General features: G+C 40.2%; 1 protein-coding gene and 1 long non-coding RNA gene across 3 annotated transcripts; both read right to left on the bottom strand.

Annotated features, from left to right (window-relative positions):
- Window positions 1-3,218: 3,218 nt before the first annotated feature.
- Window positions 3,219-9,190, bottom strand: LOC309718363. Of its 2 annotated transcripts, XR_014279953.1 has the most exons (3): window positions 5,890-9,190; window positions 5,278-5,482; window positions 3,219-3,324 (listed from the first exon to the last, which is right to left on the bottom strand). It is a non-coding gene; the product is annotated as an uncharacterized lncRNA (long non-coding RNA). The 2 variants fall into 2 exon arrangements; XR_014279954.1 differs by lacking the exon at window positions 5,890-9,190 and having other exon boundaries at window positions 5,278-5,871.
- Window positions 9,191-10,618: 1,428 nt separating this feature from the next.
- On the bottom strand, window positions 10,619-15,372 carry LOC309719573 (E3 ubiquitin-protein ligase NEURL3-like; the record flags this gene model as incomplete). Its single annotated transcript, XM_082555748.1, has 4 exons — window positions 12,580-15,372; window positions 11,199-11,763; window positions 10,941-11,125; window positions 10,619-10,797 (listed from the first exon to the last, which is right to left on the bottom strand). Exons 1-4 carry the CDS (start codon window positions 12,776-12,778, stop codon window positions 10,619-10,621), a joined length of 1,128 nt encoding a protein of 375 aa, XP_082411874.1. The 5' UTR covers window positions 12,779-15,372.
- Window positions 15,373-16,449: the final 1,077 nt, after the last annotated feature.

Consider the following 16,449-nt stretch of genomic DNA (forward strand, 5'->3'; position numbering starts at 1 on the left):
CTTCAGTTCTAAGGTCAAATGGTGGAGAGTCCCAGATATAAACCTAGTGGGAGTGACCCCCCACAGAGGGACAAAAGGACCCCCTGATGATCCTCTAATCGCCTGAGCCAAGGTGGGAAACTGGGCGTGGGTCCCAATCAGCCAGAGTTTCGGGTGAGTTCATTGTGAAACCTGGCCCCACCTTATCATGCGAATTCCTGAGGTCAGATGGCCCAGGATGTGAGTGGGCGTTAAGGCGTCTGGGAAGAGATCTCAAAACTGGATTATAGATGGCAGAGAGTTGGTGTCGTAAACCCCCGCCTCTGTTCAAAGATGGTCGCTCACAGTGGACATAGATGGCTTCTTTCACTCCTCTTTCAAACCATCTGTCCTCTCTGTCCAAAATGTGAACATTGGCATCCTCGAAAGAGTGTCCTTTATCCTTAAGATGCAGATGGACTGCTGAGTCTTGTCCTGTGGAGGTGGCTCTTCTGTGTTGTGCCATGCGCTTGTGAAGTGGCTGTTTGGTCTCTCCAATGTAGAGGTCTGAGCATTCCTCGCTGCACTGTACAGCATACACCACATTGTTAAGTTTGTGTTTTGGCGTTTTGTCTTTCGGGTGAACCAGTTTCTGTCTGAGCGTGTTGCTGGGTCTGAAATACACTGGGATGTCATGCTTGGAGAAAACTCTCCTGAGTTTCTCTGATACACCGGCTACATAGGGGATGACAATGTTGTTGCGTCTGTCCTTTTTATCCTCCCTCGCTGGTGTCTGGTCTTCTTTTCTGTGCCTCTTTGCTGACTTTAAGAACGCCCATTTAGGATAGCCGCACGTTTTGAGTGCTTCCTTTACATGTGTGTGTTCCTTCTTTTTCCCTTCAGGCTTAGAGGGAACATGTTCTGCCCGGTGGTGTAGGGTCCTAATTACTCCAAGTTTGTGTTCCAAAGGGTGATGGGAGTCAAAGAGGAGGTACTGGTCCGTGTGTGTGGGCTTCCGGTAAACTTCGATGTTGAGTTTGCCGTTCTCTTCAATGTGCACAGCGCAGTCCAGGAAAGGCAGACAGTTGTCCTTTGTGTCTTCCCTGGTGAACTTGATGTTTTTATCCACTTCTTCAAGCAACTTAAAGAAGTCCAGACGCTTTTCTTTGCAAGCTCCTTTGACTACGATGACCTGGATGACTGAGAACCTTCACAGACATATTCATAGTTAATTATCATATGAAGAAAAAAGATTTTAAAAGAACCTCCTCCCCAAACCAGGCGTTTTCCCCTGAAGGTTAGAGCACCGTTTCACATCAAGGCGCCTGATTTCAAACGGGCCAATCAGTGCACTGCATCAGGCTCCACCGCTGATAACGTCTGTACAGCTCCACACAAGTTTTGCTTTGGACTACGGCAGCACGCTATCTTCATTTTCGTGGACTTGTTTCTCATTTTTTTAATTTAACGTCTGCCACAGCTCGTCTTCAGTTACTACGGTAAGAAAGTAATCCAACTTGGTTTATTTATCGACAGCATTGTGTTGCAGGCAGTGAAGGCGCATATGATAAATTTATGTTAGCTTTAGCTCGTTTCTAGCATTAGCGTTAGCTACATTAGGCTGAAAAGAGCCTTGTAAAACCAGCAGTGCGCGTTTTGAGACGGGTGTATTAATGGAAACCGGCTAATTAGTTTAGCTATTAGGGCTGGGCCATATTATACCGTTCACGGTAATACCGGTATAATGTTAGGCAACGATAGGAAAATGAAATATCGCGATAGAATGGGAGTAAAACGCACAGTGCCTTTGTTTTCATACGCACATGGCCGATTGTTGAGTGAAACAGATGAACCAGAATTGGTTTGTAAAAATGGTGCAACTTCCGTGATGTGGAACTGGTTTGGTGTTTGTCCGTCAGATACACAACAAAGCACATTTTTTTGCAGAACATGCATTGTCGTATTTGTCGGACTAAGATGCTCTTAAATCTGGGAGTAATCTGGGTCCTAAACTCTGTATGCTTCAGGTCAAACAACACTGCAGCATCACTGAGAGTTAAAAACTGTCTAAATTCTTTCATCTTTAATAAAACGATCAGCATTGCTGCTTTACCAGGTGTAACTATAAAGTTTAACTCCATGAAAACAAAAGTTATTATATTTAACAGAGTTAGAAGTTAGCAGGAAGCTAGCGGAAGTTAGCTCGCTAGTTTCGCTAGTTACCTAAGCATGATATAGCACGTTCTGACTGAGAGATTTCTGAAAAAATTCAAACGTACAGCTCTGCTATCACTTCCAACATAAATGAAGACAGGAAACTAAACAGCAGTGACGTTTGTAGGGTTACTGAAGTTGAGCTAGCTGGTATATAATGATGTGCTACGTGATCGCTAGCGACACAGCTATGTTAGCATAACATAAACAGTGAAGCTGGAGGACGAACACTAACACTTTTCCACTTATAAAAGTTAACGTGAAGGTTCCTCATGGTTAGAGACAAATGCAATCGCATGGCAGGATGCTGTAAACGGACCAAACTTCAGTTAGGAGAACAACTGAGATAATCCATCCACAATACAAGGTTAGTCATTAATATACTGCAACAACATGGGAATAGAGCCGCTGCCAAAGAATTCAACATTAATGAATCAATGGTACAGAAGTGGAGGAAGCAAGAAGAATGAGTTGAATAAAGTTTGATTTATCTGACTGCTTTGTTTCGCTTAATGTGCCTTATAATCCCGTGCACCTTATGGTCCGAAAAGTACGCACTGCACACTGCAGTTTAATGTTGCAAAGCACCTCTTTTTAACTTCAGTGGATATTATACATGGTTATGCTCAGGATATGTCAGCCCATTTCTACTGGAAATGCCTTTTGGTTAAACTTTCAGCAAGGAATTTGCATTTGCACTGTTACATTTTTATAAAGCTTTAATGTACATAAAAACCAGCTTCTTGTTTAAGTGAAAATAAATGGAAGGTTGTCTTTTTGCGCTAGTAATGTTGTGGAGTTGTATTTTGTCTCGCATCAATTATATCGTCAGTTATATCGTTATGGCAAATTTTCAAATATATATTGTGATAAATATTTTTGGCCATATCGCCCTGCTCTATTAGCAACAGGACATGTAGGGCAGCTGTCACCTCACAGCAAGAAGGTTACTGGTCTGAGCCTTGGCTGAATAATAGAATAGAACAGAACAGAGTAGAGTAGAATAGAATAGAATAGCTGGTGACTGTTAACTATCCTCATCCTCACCATCTTGTTTGTCTCTGTGTACCCCGTGGTGATCTGCCTTCTTATCTAGGGTGTACCATGAGTATCACCCAAAGACAGCTAGGATAGGCTACCTGATAAGGACACCTGGTTACAGATAATGGACAAAGCATATCTTACTTCTCAGAAGGTGTTCATAAAGCTTCCTCATCTTCATGAGGATGTCACGTGCAGCACCTTCTGCTGGTTAGATCTGAGTGATCACGTCCCCTACTATACGGCACTTACGGTCAAACTGTCCAAGAAACAGAATTGGCTGGTAGCCCAGGGCATGTAGTTTTGAAACCTGCAAGAACAACAAAGAAAAACATGCAGCCAGTCTTTCATGTAAGCAAATTGATGTATAACAAACCTTTAAGTTTCACATCTTTGTTGTTTTATTGTTGTAGATAGTTAAAAAGTATTTATGGTGACCAAACCTGTAAACCTGCAGGGCCGTTACGCCAGGCTGCTCTTTGTTGACTTTAGCTCTGCTTTCAATACGATACTCCCGGACAGACTAATAGATAAACTGCTGGAAATTGGACTTCCTTCCACCACCTGCCGCTGGATCAGAGACTTCCTCTCAGACCGTGTACAGAGAGTTAGAGTGGGGCCTCATCTTTCCTCAGCCCTCAGCCTCAACACCGGCTCTCCACAAGGCTGTGTACTGAGTCCCCTACTGTACACTCTGTACACACATGACTGTGTTAGTTCCCACCCAGACAACACAGTCATCAAGTTTGCAGATGATACCACTGTGGTGGGGCTCATCTCAGGGGGAGATGAGACTGCATACAGAGCTGAAGTTCAGAGGCTGTCAGATTGGTGTGCAGACAACAACCTGGACCTCAATACCACCAAAACAAAAGAACTGGTAGTTGACTTCAGAAGGAGGAAGTCCGAGCTGCAGCCTGTCAGCATCAACGGGGAGTGCGTGGAAAGGGTCTCCAGTTTCAAGTTTCTGGGTGTGCACATAGACACAGACCTCCAATGGAGCTCTAACACCTCTGCGGTCTTAAAGAAGGCCCAACAGCGTCTCCACTTTCTGAGAATCCTCAGAAAAATGGACCTGAAGAAGGAGCTGCTGACCGTCTTCTACCGCTGCTCCATTGAAAGTGTGCTGACATATTGCATCGGTGTGTGGTTCTCCAGCTGCACCACAGCACACAGAAAGGCACTCCAGAGGGTCATCAACATGGCCCAAAAAATCATTGGACATCCTCTTCCCTCCCTGAAGGACCTATACAGCACTCGCTGTCTCAAGAGGGCACGCAGCATCCTACGGGACTGCACACACCCAGGACACCGGGTGTTTAAGCTGCTGCCGTCTGGCAGGAGGTTCAGGCTGCTGAGGTCCCGAACAAATAGACTCAAGGACAGCTTTTACAACAGGGCAATAGCCCTGATCAATGTAAATAGCTGACCTGACTGGATACCTCCCTGGACTTTTTAGGGGGAGGTAACAATGTTTAAAACGATAACAATAATATTTATATTTATAACAAGGTGCAATAATAATTAATGTGCAATAATAACAGTGTGCAATACACATACACTTATTCTTCTTTTTTATACTAAGTTAATATACTGTGTTGTGTTGTTTGTTACGTTGTGATGTGTCATATCGTGTCGTGTTGTGTTATATGTAGTGCCGACGTAGGACAGTTTTTCCAATTTCATTGTACTACTGTACTATGTATGACTGTGCAATGACAATAAAGAGTTATCTTATCTTATCTTATCTTAAATGTATGATAAAATCCATCTTGAAATGTTTTGTCTCTAAGTTAATAGCCGATTAAATTAAAAATCAGAAGTAGCTTAAATAAAAATTGTTTTTAACAAGTTTTTTCTAGTTTGATGTCTTTAGTGCGATGGTGTTATTCTGATGTGAATAACTTTTTTATTTATGCTCTTTTATAAATTAATATTTTATGTGTATATACATGTCTTGTTAGTTTCTTACTTCATGATATACAAGAAAACATTGACAACTGTGATTAATAAAGAATTGTCTAGCAGACCAACCACTTATTAGATCAGAACTTTTAAACTTACTGACAACTGGGCTGAATTAACCACCCTGCTCGCATTTCTGTTGTTTTTAACAGAGGCAGCCCAGTTACTGTTTTTAAACTGTTCTTGTTTTTTTTCAATCACTCCTTTACGTTCAGGCTGCCCAGGCATCCACTGCATGTCTTCCTGTTGCAGGTGTTTGGAGCCTGACAGGAAGGGCATGGTTTGGTTTTTGGCTTTGTCATTTCTGCAAATGAAAATGGAACATGTAGGGATCATTTCAGGTCTGTTTTGGTTAAATGACTACAAAAATAATTCATGACCAAAGAAATAACTTATATTACGAGGCAGTATTACACCATATTTAGAAAAAAAATCAATTACGAGATTAAAGTCGTTAATATTGAGTTAATTACGTGAATAGGGTTAAAAAAACTCAATTGATTACAGAAAAGATACATTGCTAAAATAGAGCAGTACTAACATTAGCTGGGTGGCCAAGCAAGTGTCTTACACATGAGAATACATCACCAAAAAAAAATTAAATAAACTTTTGCAGAAGTAGTTCTCTTGGTACACAGACTGCTCTGTGAAAACATTTCAAGTTTAATATCAGTTTAACATGCAAATTACCCACAGTTTATCACAACTTACTTAGCTAGGACCTGCCTCGTGTCGAGTTGAAAAATTCGCTGCAGGACCGTGAGTTGAAAGATACATTTACTATGACTCCCAAGATGCATTGCAGTAAAAAACCATCCAATCGCCTTGCTTAAGATCTGTTGACATGTCGCTAAAGGCGCGCTGTAGATAAATATTGCAATTTGTAAAAAAATAAAATAAAAGAATAAAATTTGCAATTTTTAATTACATAATTAAACACTGGGCCAGTTTATTTTCGTATTATCGCTGGTTATTATTTTAGAGTAAATAAAGGAATAACGGGTAGCACCAAGCTGTTGTTATCTTCATTTCCATAGCAACGGCGGTTGAGGATTATGGGTAGTGTGCAGTTACGGGATTAGTGCGCCGTCTGCATAAATTGGTCTGATTGGTTGGAGCCGAGCGCATCCAAAACTAACAGGAGTGGTGGATGAATCTATAAATGTGTTTTACGTGTGAAATGAAAGTAATAAACCTAACAAAGGATTATGTACGTTAAATCTGCGCACTTTCAGCTCGTGAATCACTGGAAAACACTGTGTGATGGCCACAACATGAAGCGATTTTATTGTTGAATTATCAGTGATACTTTCATGTGTTTTTGTTGAGAAATGTTGATGTCATTAAAAGAAAGCATTAAATTAGGGGGGGGGACCCGTTCGCGGAGAGGGTCCCCGGTTCTCCAGTTAGATTGTGCTTCACAGCCTCATGTTTCGCTGTGACGGGGTTATTATTGGAGTAAATGGATGGCTGGAGCCTCTGCTCGAAGCGTCTCTGATTGCCGCGAGCGGGTTCATATTGGAATGAATTGACAACCCACAGCGTCGCATAAAAACGTGGAAGGGTACCTTTAGCGTCAGCATGAGAAGTTAAGGGACGTGACAAATCGTCAGTATTTTACGCGTCGGGAATGAGAACGGGTTTGGCTAAGATGAATGTGTCAGGGTCCTGGGTCTCCTGACCCAGCGTTTTAGTTCTTTGTGATTTTTGTATTATTGTACTTGGTGTGAGTTATTCGATGGTTTCTAGTTTCGATCCCTTGCCCTTCTCGTTTCTCTGTGTCCCCTCTGTTCTGTAAGTCTGTGTCTGCATGTTTGAGTTCCCCTCCGTGTCTATCGGTTCTTAGAGTCCTCTGCCTTATGGTTTATGTCTCTGTGTTTCTTAGTTGCTGTCTCCACGGTGTCAAGTTCGCGTCTCTGTGTGATCCTTCCTGTTTTACTTTGAAGGTCCGTGACTTATGTGAATGTGTCCTGCTTTGCTTGTCTCGTCAGTTCTAATTTCCCCCAGCTGTGCTCTCCTTCTGTGTCTCATTCTCCTCGTTACTTCCCAGTGTATTTAGACCCTGTGTTTCTCTGAGTCAGTGTTGCGTCGTACCCTCAACAAGCTGTGTGTGTTGTGCCTCTGTGTTGCCAGTGTTTTGTTTCCAGTTCCAGTTCAGTGTTTTGTTTCCAGTTCAGTGTTTTCTGCTTCAGTGTTTTAGTCCACCAGCGTTTTTGTTTGTCTTTGATGCCTTTAGTTAGTAAGAGGGTTTCCAGCAATAAAGCTGCGCTTTAAGTTGAACTTCTGTGTCTCTGAAACGCCTGTGGAGACGGCTTATGGTTGAGAAATGAACATTCAATGCACGGGCGACAGATCTGGTTGACATTCCTGCTGTCAGCATACCAATTGCACGCTCCCTCATTGCTTGTGGCATCTGTGGCATTTTGCTGTGAGACAAAACTGCACATTCCAGGGTGGCCTTTTGTTGTGGGCAGTCTGAGGTACACCTGTGCACTACTCATGATGTCAGATCAGCATCCTGATGTGGCACACCTGTGAGGTGGGATGGATTATCTCAATATAGCAGATGTGCCCACTACCACACATTTGGACTGATTTGTGACCACTGTTTGGGAGGGATGGTTATATTGTGTATCTGGAATGAATTTTAGGTCTCTACGTCCATCCCATGGGGAATGGGAGCAGTAACAAAGGTGTTGCGTTTATATTTTTGTTGAGTGTATATTTTCTCATCTAAATGTCCACTGAGCTGTGAGCCAGCTGTGATCATAATTCATCATCATCATATATGGAAAAAATGAAGTTCCTGAAGTCTCTAAACAAGAAAAGAAAGACACAGATTCTGAGTTTGTCTCATTCAGAGAAGGCCTTCCTTTCTATGATGAACCATCACTTTAGTGTGATCTTTATTAGTTTCAGACCAAAATACATTTCAAAAGGTCTGTGTGTGTGTGTTTTAGTTTTTAACAATATATAGTATTTAAAGGAACACACTCCACTTTTTTTTGGAAATAGGCTCATTCTCCATCTCCCTCTGACTTAACAATGCAGCGTCTTCTTTCTAAATTAATAGGACTTTGGAGCGGGATCTTAAGGGATGGGGCGTGGCCAGGATTTTTGCTCGAGGCGCCATATCAGCTGGCCAAACAAATGCTTGCTGTGTGTGGACACACAGACACGCATACACGTTTACACACACAAACCATCATATAGAAGAGAGATTTCTGAATAGGGATTTTGTTTCTGTTTTTTGTTAAAGAGACATGAAAGACCTCAACTTAAGGTTAAGTGTATAAACTTGAAACATCTTTATGATGCAACCGAAAGAATCATGAATCTGAAAAGCTACATGATTTTTCTGGATTTTATTTTTGTCGACTTATGAAGTTATATATATTGTTTTGTATATTTTTGAAATTTCTTAAGGAGAAGATTGCTGATTGGTCCTAACCAATTACTGTATAAAAGATGAACGACACGACAGCACTTCCTCCCATTGTGCAAAAATGAAGCCAAAATATCCCGCTTGTGGGAGCTGCCATGTTCCACTTTTGGAGCCAGAGTCTGCTCAGTAGTAACTTGTGGTGGAGCGTCTCTGCCCACACACCCGCTGGACGTGACCGTGAACACGCCCCCTTACACTTTTTACATAGCCCAGCTGCTCTGTCTCTCATTCTGCAGGGTATGGGTAAAATTTATCATACAAAACATGCACTCTGTGCAATATAGATTAACGTTACTGCTGAAGATGTGAGGACATCTGATCTCTGAAAAAACAACTGTTAATGAAGCTGGAAAAACACACCCACGTCTTGATCCTTAAAAAAGCATATTAATATATAGTAAAAGCCAATCAGAAGTAAGTAGAAGTAAAAGGCTTCAGCCTACTAATATTAGTCAATAAAATACATTCTCTGCGTCAAAAGTGATGAGATAATATTGAAAATAATACTTTGATCTCTTAAAATAAATTAAATCATAACTTATTACTAAAACTGATTATGTTGTTCTCCACCTTTTGCTTAACCAGACCAGAGTCTTGTACTGCAGGATTAATCTGAGTGTACCAGTCCTGGACCGTTTTTTTAACCAGGAGGATCCCAGGCTTGATTTTCGGCTAAGCAGGGAGTCTATGGCAGTGTTGCTAAATCTCCTGGATGCCACAATTGAGACCCTGATGTTTCTTTTCTGGTTGGCAAGAGGAGCATCCTACAGGTGGTCTCAAGAGTGTTCGGGATGCCTCATTCTACTGTTCACTACATTGTTGATAGACTCACAGAGGGGGTGGTGGCCATTCGCCACTAGATCATGTTGCTCCCAAAGACCCTCAAGGAGCTGGAGGTATTGTCCTGTGGGTTTGCATGGCTGGCACGCCATAGAGACTTTCTGAGAGCCGTTGGTGCAATCGACAGCTGCCACATCTGCATCAAGTCTCCAAGCAGCCCTGATGGTCAGTGCTACAGAAACAGGAAACTGATCCCATCAGTCATCTTCCAGGCAGTTTGTGACCATCGGGGCCGCTTCATCAACACGTATGTGGGCTGGCCTGGGTCGGCAATACAGTCTGTTCTTACCTGAACTCCTGCTTTGATTTTTCACTTAATATCTCCATAATCAGTAAATACCTGATTGTAGAGACATCTTTAATCAAACATGGTCTCGACAGGTTCCCTTTCATCACAGTCCATTTAATATCACTCTTGTTTACAGTAAGTTCCATAAAAACACATACAGTTAAATAACAGAAAAGCGCTTATTATGACATATTACAGATTATTTATACTGGCACAGTTGAATTTTGTATTTTTTTTAAAATTCAACATTGCTTTACAATTTACAATAACAATGAAAAATAAACCATACAGCACATTTTGTGTTTAAGTGTTTAAGTCACACAATGACTTAAAAATTACAAAAATACATTTTGTTTATAAAACAAAAAGAGATGTACTATTTCAATTATTTCATTTTAGAAATATTTCAGTTCAGTGTCATCAACCTTTTAGTAAAGTTTCTTTCTTCCTCTTCTTCTTCTTCTGGTTGTTCCCTTCCAGGGTCGGCACAGTGGATCATCCTATCATCCTTTTCTGTCTTGCTTTCTTCCTCCTGTCTAACAGCTCCATCTTCAACATCCTTTGGCCAGTTTATTCACCATCACTCTTCTGCATAAGTACAAACCATCTTAGCCTTGCTTTTTTAACTTTGTCTCCAAACCACTCAATCTGAGCTGTCCTCTAAATGTACTCATTTCTAGTCCTATCCCGTATGGTCACTAACGGAGACATTCTTAGCATCTTCAATACTGCCAACACTTGGCCTCCTGTCTGTTTGTCTGTGCCACCATCTCCACATCAGCAGACCTTCACTACCATCTTGTAAACGTTCCTTTTCACTCTTGCTGCTATTCTTCTGTCACAATTCCAGGCTGTTGTCTCAGAGATCAGCTGACCTCTATAAACCACCGCTCCCCCACTGATGGAGCGCTGATCGTGTGTCGACACAGCGGACAGGTGCCAAACTGCTCACAGACTCTGAAGTTGCAGTCTTTACATAAACATCGGTGGCCACAAGGCAGTGTGATTCTGGCCTCTTTCGCCATGCACACCACACAGACGTTATCTGTTGTAAAAAGAGAGAGATCCCAATTACATATGTGACATCAGGAAATGAGACCACACTATCACAGCTGATTTCACTTTTATCTTCTCTGGTCAGAAATGTGCAACTGAAAACAGCCAAAAATGTTTGAAATGACTCTTTACCTTCTGGCATTTTTGTGTCAAGACAGGAGATGCAGTCCTCACGTCTGAAGTCTGAAACATCAGGAACTGAACGAAAGTGACTGTCAGGATCAGGTGAGGCGAGCGGTTCAGGTGCAGGACAGGATCTTCTACGGTAAAGCAGCTTTTTGTTTTTCTTGGAGTCTTCAGCAAAGAGAAAGGAGTATTTGAATAGTCATTCAGTCTATGAATCAGACAACATTTATAACTCTCAGAGCATGTGAATTGCTCTGCATTCACAGAACAGGAAAAACATTCTGTAGGTCAAATATAACCGTGGTTCTAGTGAACTTACCCAGCAGCAAAATGGAGCGCGTCTGCCCGTAGATGTCTATCATGGCCCACAGCGGCTGTTTAGTGTCCACTCCTGGTAGTCGCTCGTACTCCTCGTTGTTGACACCTATGTATATGCTGCCATGAGAAGAAACCCAAAACTCCAGCTCTGAACCTGCTTGGCAGACAGATTCATCCAATGGAACAGCCCAGTGTCCGGACTTGTCAGTGAGGTTGGGGATGGACATGCTGGGCAGAGGCAGAGATCTGGTTGAGGGTGGCACAGTGGTAAAGCCCACACGCAGAGCCCCGTCCCAGATGGATGAATCCTTCTCTATTCTCAGACAAATCTTCTCCTGGATCTTCACTGGACGGTTGCTGAACACCAGCCCATTCTTGAAGGTGTTATCAGTCTTCTCTGCGAGTCGACCTCCATGACTCAAGCGGACCTTTTCTCCCACAGCCTGACTGTCGAAGGACAGAGGACTGACACAGCGTGAGCTGCATCTGTGTGACACCTCTGACTTGCCAACTACACAGAATTAAATAAAACTTATTAGTGCTGATATAAAAATATTTCTTTGCATGTGATCAGATGCTTAAATATCATGCATACATTTAATGGTTTAATGGAAAATTAGTAGTCTGACTTACTATTAATAAAAGATAACTGAAAATAATGTGACAAGGTTTTCTGTCATGAGCTTATTTTACACCTTTAAGATGTTTCTGAAAAAGATTTTAGTGCAATAATAAAAGCTAATAAACTTGTAAACAAGTCGTAATAAAATTTGCAAACTCCTGTGCTTTCACTTTTGAGAATGATGTGACACTTTGGACTTCATCCTGATCATTAAATAAAGTGAACTAAGTTGCATTCAATGTCCACTAGGTGGCCTGTGATTATTCATTGTTTATGTCTCACACAGTTATTGTGTTTGCACTTTATCTTTGGCAATAAGCATTTCCTCTAAAATATAAACTTTATCTTTAAAGATTTTTGCATTTAATTCACAGCTTATAATTAAGAATTTTTTTTTGCAGTCGTTTGCTAATCCTTACAGTACTTTGCCATTTTTCATATATTCTTTATTGTTTTCATTCAGTTTTCATGGATTTATTTCAATAGATAACAGCAGATTTTACATTCTTCAAAATTGCAAGTGAAAAACATCTGTTTCTCATATTTATGCACTATAATTTCCAAAGTCAATTATGTTGCTTGTTTTCATATAATATAAATAACTGTTTAGTCTAGTAACAATATAGAAACAGCTGACATTTGTTGATTTGGGTATAATAGTTATTGATTTACCAAACTGATATATAAAGCAGCTCTGTAACTTACATTTAAAAATCCTCATAGAGCGTGACCATGGCATTTTGAAGTTGTAAATAATACTTGTCAGCTGAGTCCTGATGGATGATAGTGTGTGTGCTCCTTTATAGTTTCCACATGTGGGTTGAAAACACAAACACTCCCAGCATAACCAGGAAAGGAAAAGAGGAGGGGCTGGGGAAGTGACTGTACATTCTGATGATGTCATTAACCTCCATTCACAGTTCAATGTCTGAGCTGAGTGAGGACATCAGGACACTCACAGTAACAGTCTTATTGAGCTTTAATCTTCTGTGCACAGATTCTATACTATAGTATAGAATCTGTGCACAGAAGCCTAACAATAGTACATATATGTACTATTGTTAGGCTTTGTTTATACATGTGAAATATCAGCCCAAAATGCTTTTTTTTTTTTTTTTTTTTTTTTACACTTGTCAGGAATTAAATCCAAACCAACCTGCATGCTTCAAAATAGCCAGACAGTCTTCCAGGGACATAATAAAGACTTTCTGTTTGAATAACAAAACAAAGAAAAAACAAAAGAACTGGATGATGATGGTGCTAATTAAAAATATTGCTGTTTTTTGGTTTGCTTTGGAGTATCTTTGTCAGTCTTCTACTTTGGTTTTAGTTTTTATTTTGATGGATATTTTACGGCTATAAAACCGAAACACATTGAACTGTAGAAGAGTGATGCACTTTTCATGCACAATCTAGATAGATATTAGAACATTAACAGTAGTGTAATAGTTAATGACGCTGAAGGTTTAGGAGATGGCTTCTTTGTTGTTTTGCTGTCAGTTTAATCTTTGTTAACCTGACCTTTTCTGGGAGTGACTTTTATCGGTTGTAAATCTCTGCATCTATCTGCATTTTTGAGAACTTTGTTACACTCGTTCATGCATTAGGAAATCCTTTACACATTAACAAAGGAAAAACAGCGCAGCTTTTTTTTTATACTATAAAGTGACTCAGATAAAGCTTTTAAGTTAACCTGTACACAAGTCATAATGAAAGTACCAAACTCTTTTGCTTTTACTTTTGCAGACCAGGTTAAAGTTTGGCCTTAGTCAGATGAGTTACCGACAGAAACAGTTCACTAGATGAGCTTTGATTTAAAATTCAGGGTTAGTTTTCTTTCTTTTGTCATTGCTGCAGTGGGTGGGATGAAAAAAATTTTTATGTTTAGATTTCTGTTGATGTAAGTTCAATGTGCTGCAGTAAACATCAGCTGAGTGAAAACAGGACAACCATGGCAAAAAGCATAAACATAATCATAAACTTAAGGAGAAGAAGTGAATTTGGAAAGAGTTTATGACCGTAAGGCAGGATTGTCCAACTCCAGGCCTCGAGGGCCGGTGTCCTGCAGGTCTTAGACGTGTCCTTGATCCACAACACAGCTGATTTAAATGGCTAAATGACCTCCTCAACAGTTAATGAACTCATCATTTGATTTAGGTGTGTGGACATAAGGTGATATCTAAAACCTGCAGGACAACGGCCCCCGAGGCCTGGAAGGTTGGACACTCTGGCTGTAAGGCTTTTGTCATATATAATCCAAAATGAGAAGAACAACACAAGAAACAAAAAACCTTTAGGATCTGAAAAATGTCCAATAAATGAATCACACCTCTTTATAAATACAAATAGTTACTCACAGAACAAGACTAAGTTTAAAACCTGCTGATTTGTTGTTGCATGTTGTTTGTTCACTGAACTCTAAGTTAAAGAATACGTTTTTTTATACAAATATGGGGTAACATTGCATACTAAAGAAAAGGTGCTACACCTATCAGGAAGATCAAACCACGAGAGCCGAATACAAAAGTTAGCCTTGATCTTCATTAATTTTCATGTCACAGCCAATCAGTCTTCCAGCTCTTTAATAAACTATTTGAAATAACGAACAAACAAACAATAGGAAAGCTCCGTGGGGCTGAGGATGGAAATTTGGGCCTTCAAAATCAAACTACAAACTATTTTTGTTTTATTTTGACCACCAGTGTTATTAATTTGTCACAGTCTGACAATAGAGAATAAGGTTTTTAATTTCACTGAGATTTTACTGTCATGGTTCTGGGTCCTTTTAGGCCAGCATTTTGTGTTTTCTTGTATTCCTGTGGTAGTTTGTATTATTAGATTATGTTCTGGTTCATTAGTGGTCTTTAGTTTTCTATTGTGAGTTATATTCCCTGTTTAGTATTTTCCCCTTGTGTCTGTGATGTCTCTCTCTGTGTCTGCGTTGTCTTGTGTCTTGTTTCCTCCTCGTGTTTCATTCTGTTTTCACCTGCCTGCCATGTTTATCCATGTTTCCCCAGTCAGTCACGTCTCTGTGTCTGTCTGCACCTCTGTGCGTGTGTTCCCATTGCTTCCTGTTTTATTTTGGTAGTTTCCTATCTGTGTGCGCCATGTTTTGCTTTGCTTCTGCTATTGTGAAGGTACCTTGTCTGATCTGTTATATTTAGCTTTATTTACTTCTGTCCACCGTCACGGTCTCCCTCAGTCCACACTGTGTGTTCTGTCTGCTAAAACTGCTAGTTTATTTTGTATCTTCAGTTAAGTTAGTTTTTCCTTGTTCAGCAATAAAGCAGTTTTTTGAGTTTATGTTTCACATCCTGGAGTCTGCATTAATGCACCCAAATGCATTTGGGTCCTCCCTTCCTGCCTGCTGCATGCAGTTTATGACATTTACAACTGCAAACAATACAACAATGTAAATAAATAATAATAAAACTAAATGGACTGAATTGGACGTTTGAAGAAGCATCAAACATCTTTTTTTTGGTAACTGTTAGGTTTTGTATTGTTGATTGTCATTTATGCTTAGAAATATTCAACCATATATGCTTAGAGGTGTATAATCAATTGTGTAGTGATAGGATGTGTGATCTTTAGCAGGCTGCAAAGGCTTGGTGTGCATTCCTGGAATTTTTTGGTAGGATAAACGTGGCTATATCTGTTTTAGTCTAAGTGCTTTTTTACATATAGATGAACTGTTGGATTTTCCAGACCAGCAGGTTTAGGGAAGTTGTTTATGGGGCCACACTCTGCCCCCCCCCCCCCCCCCCCCCACACACACACACACACACACACAGACACACACGCAGGCAAGGTACTCTTTGTTTGTATGAAGACGTCATATGTTAATGAACCTATGCATATTCATTTAACCTCAATAAAAGACCAGTGTTACGGGGGAGCGGACGAGAGCAACTGGGGTCAAGCGAAGGAACGGCGTTTGTCCGGTTCTCTCCCATGCACGAGAAACATGAAGAACTTTGCCTACTTCGTGTCTTGCTTGCTGTGTAATTATATTGTCTTCAACGTTCCAGCGAATAGGTTCAAGCTACAAACCTATCAGTAACCCAAACCTGAATTGATGATTTGTACCAGTACAGTTTACTTTAGTTACACATTAACAATAGAAACTGCTTAGGGTTGTTTTTTTTTTTAATATAAATGGTAAAGTCTTTCAGATAAAGCTTTCAATATAACTATAGATGTAGATAAAGTTTTAAACAAATCATATTGAAACTCTTCTTTTAGTTTTGAGGACTATGTGAAGGTTCAACCACATTCTACCATTAATATTTAACTGCTGCACACTTGCATCTGCTGCAGGTTTTCTATCAGAGGAGTTTCAGTCTTCTGCAAGCATCTGTTTTCTTTTCTTTAGCATGATCCATTTAATAATAGTGTTATTTGCAGTAAGTTTCATAATATTAAGAGCAACAAATTACACTTTACTAATGTTGCCATAGTTTAACCATCAAAGAATTTGACAATTGTTCAACATAGTAATTTCACAGAAAGTTGCTTTAAACGGAACACATTTTGCACTCAATGTTTTAAGTCATACACTTTTAATGTTAATCA

Source organism: Aulonocara stuartgranti (genome assembly GCF_965226115.1).
Source record: "Aulonocara stuartgranti genome assembly, chromosome: 12".
Classification (NCBI taxonomy): Eukaryota; Metazoa; Chordata; class Actinopteri; order Cichliformes; family Cichlidae; genus Aulonocara; species Aulonocara stuartgranti.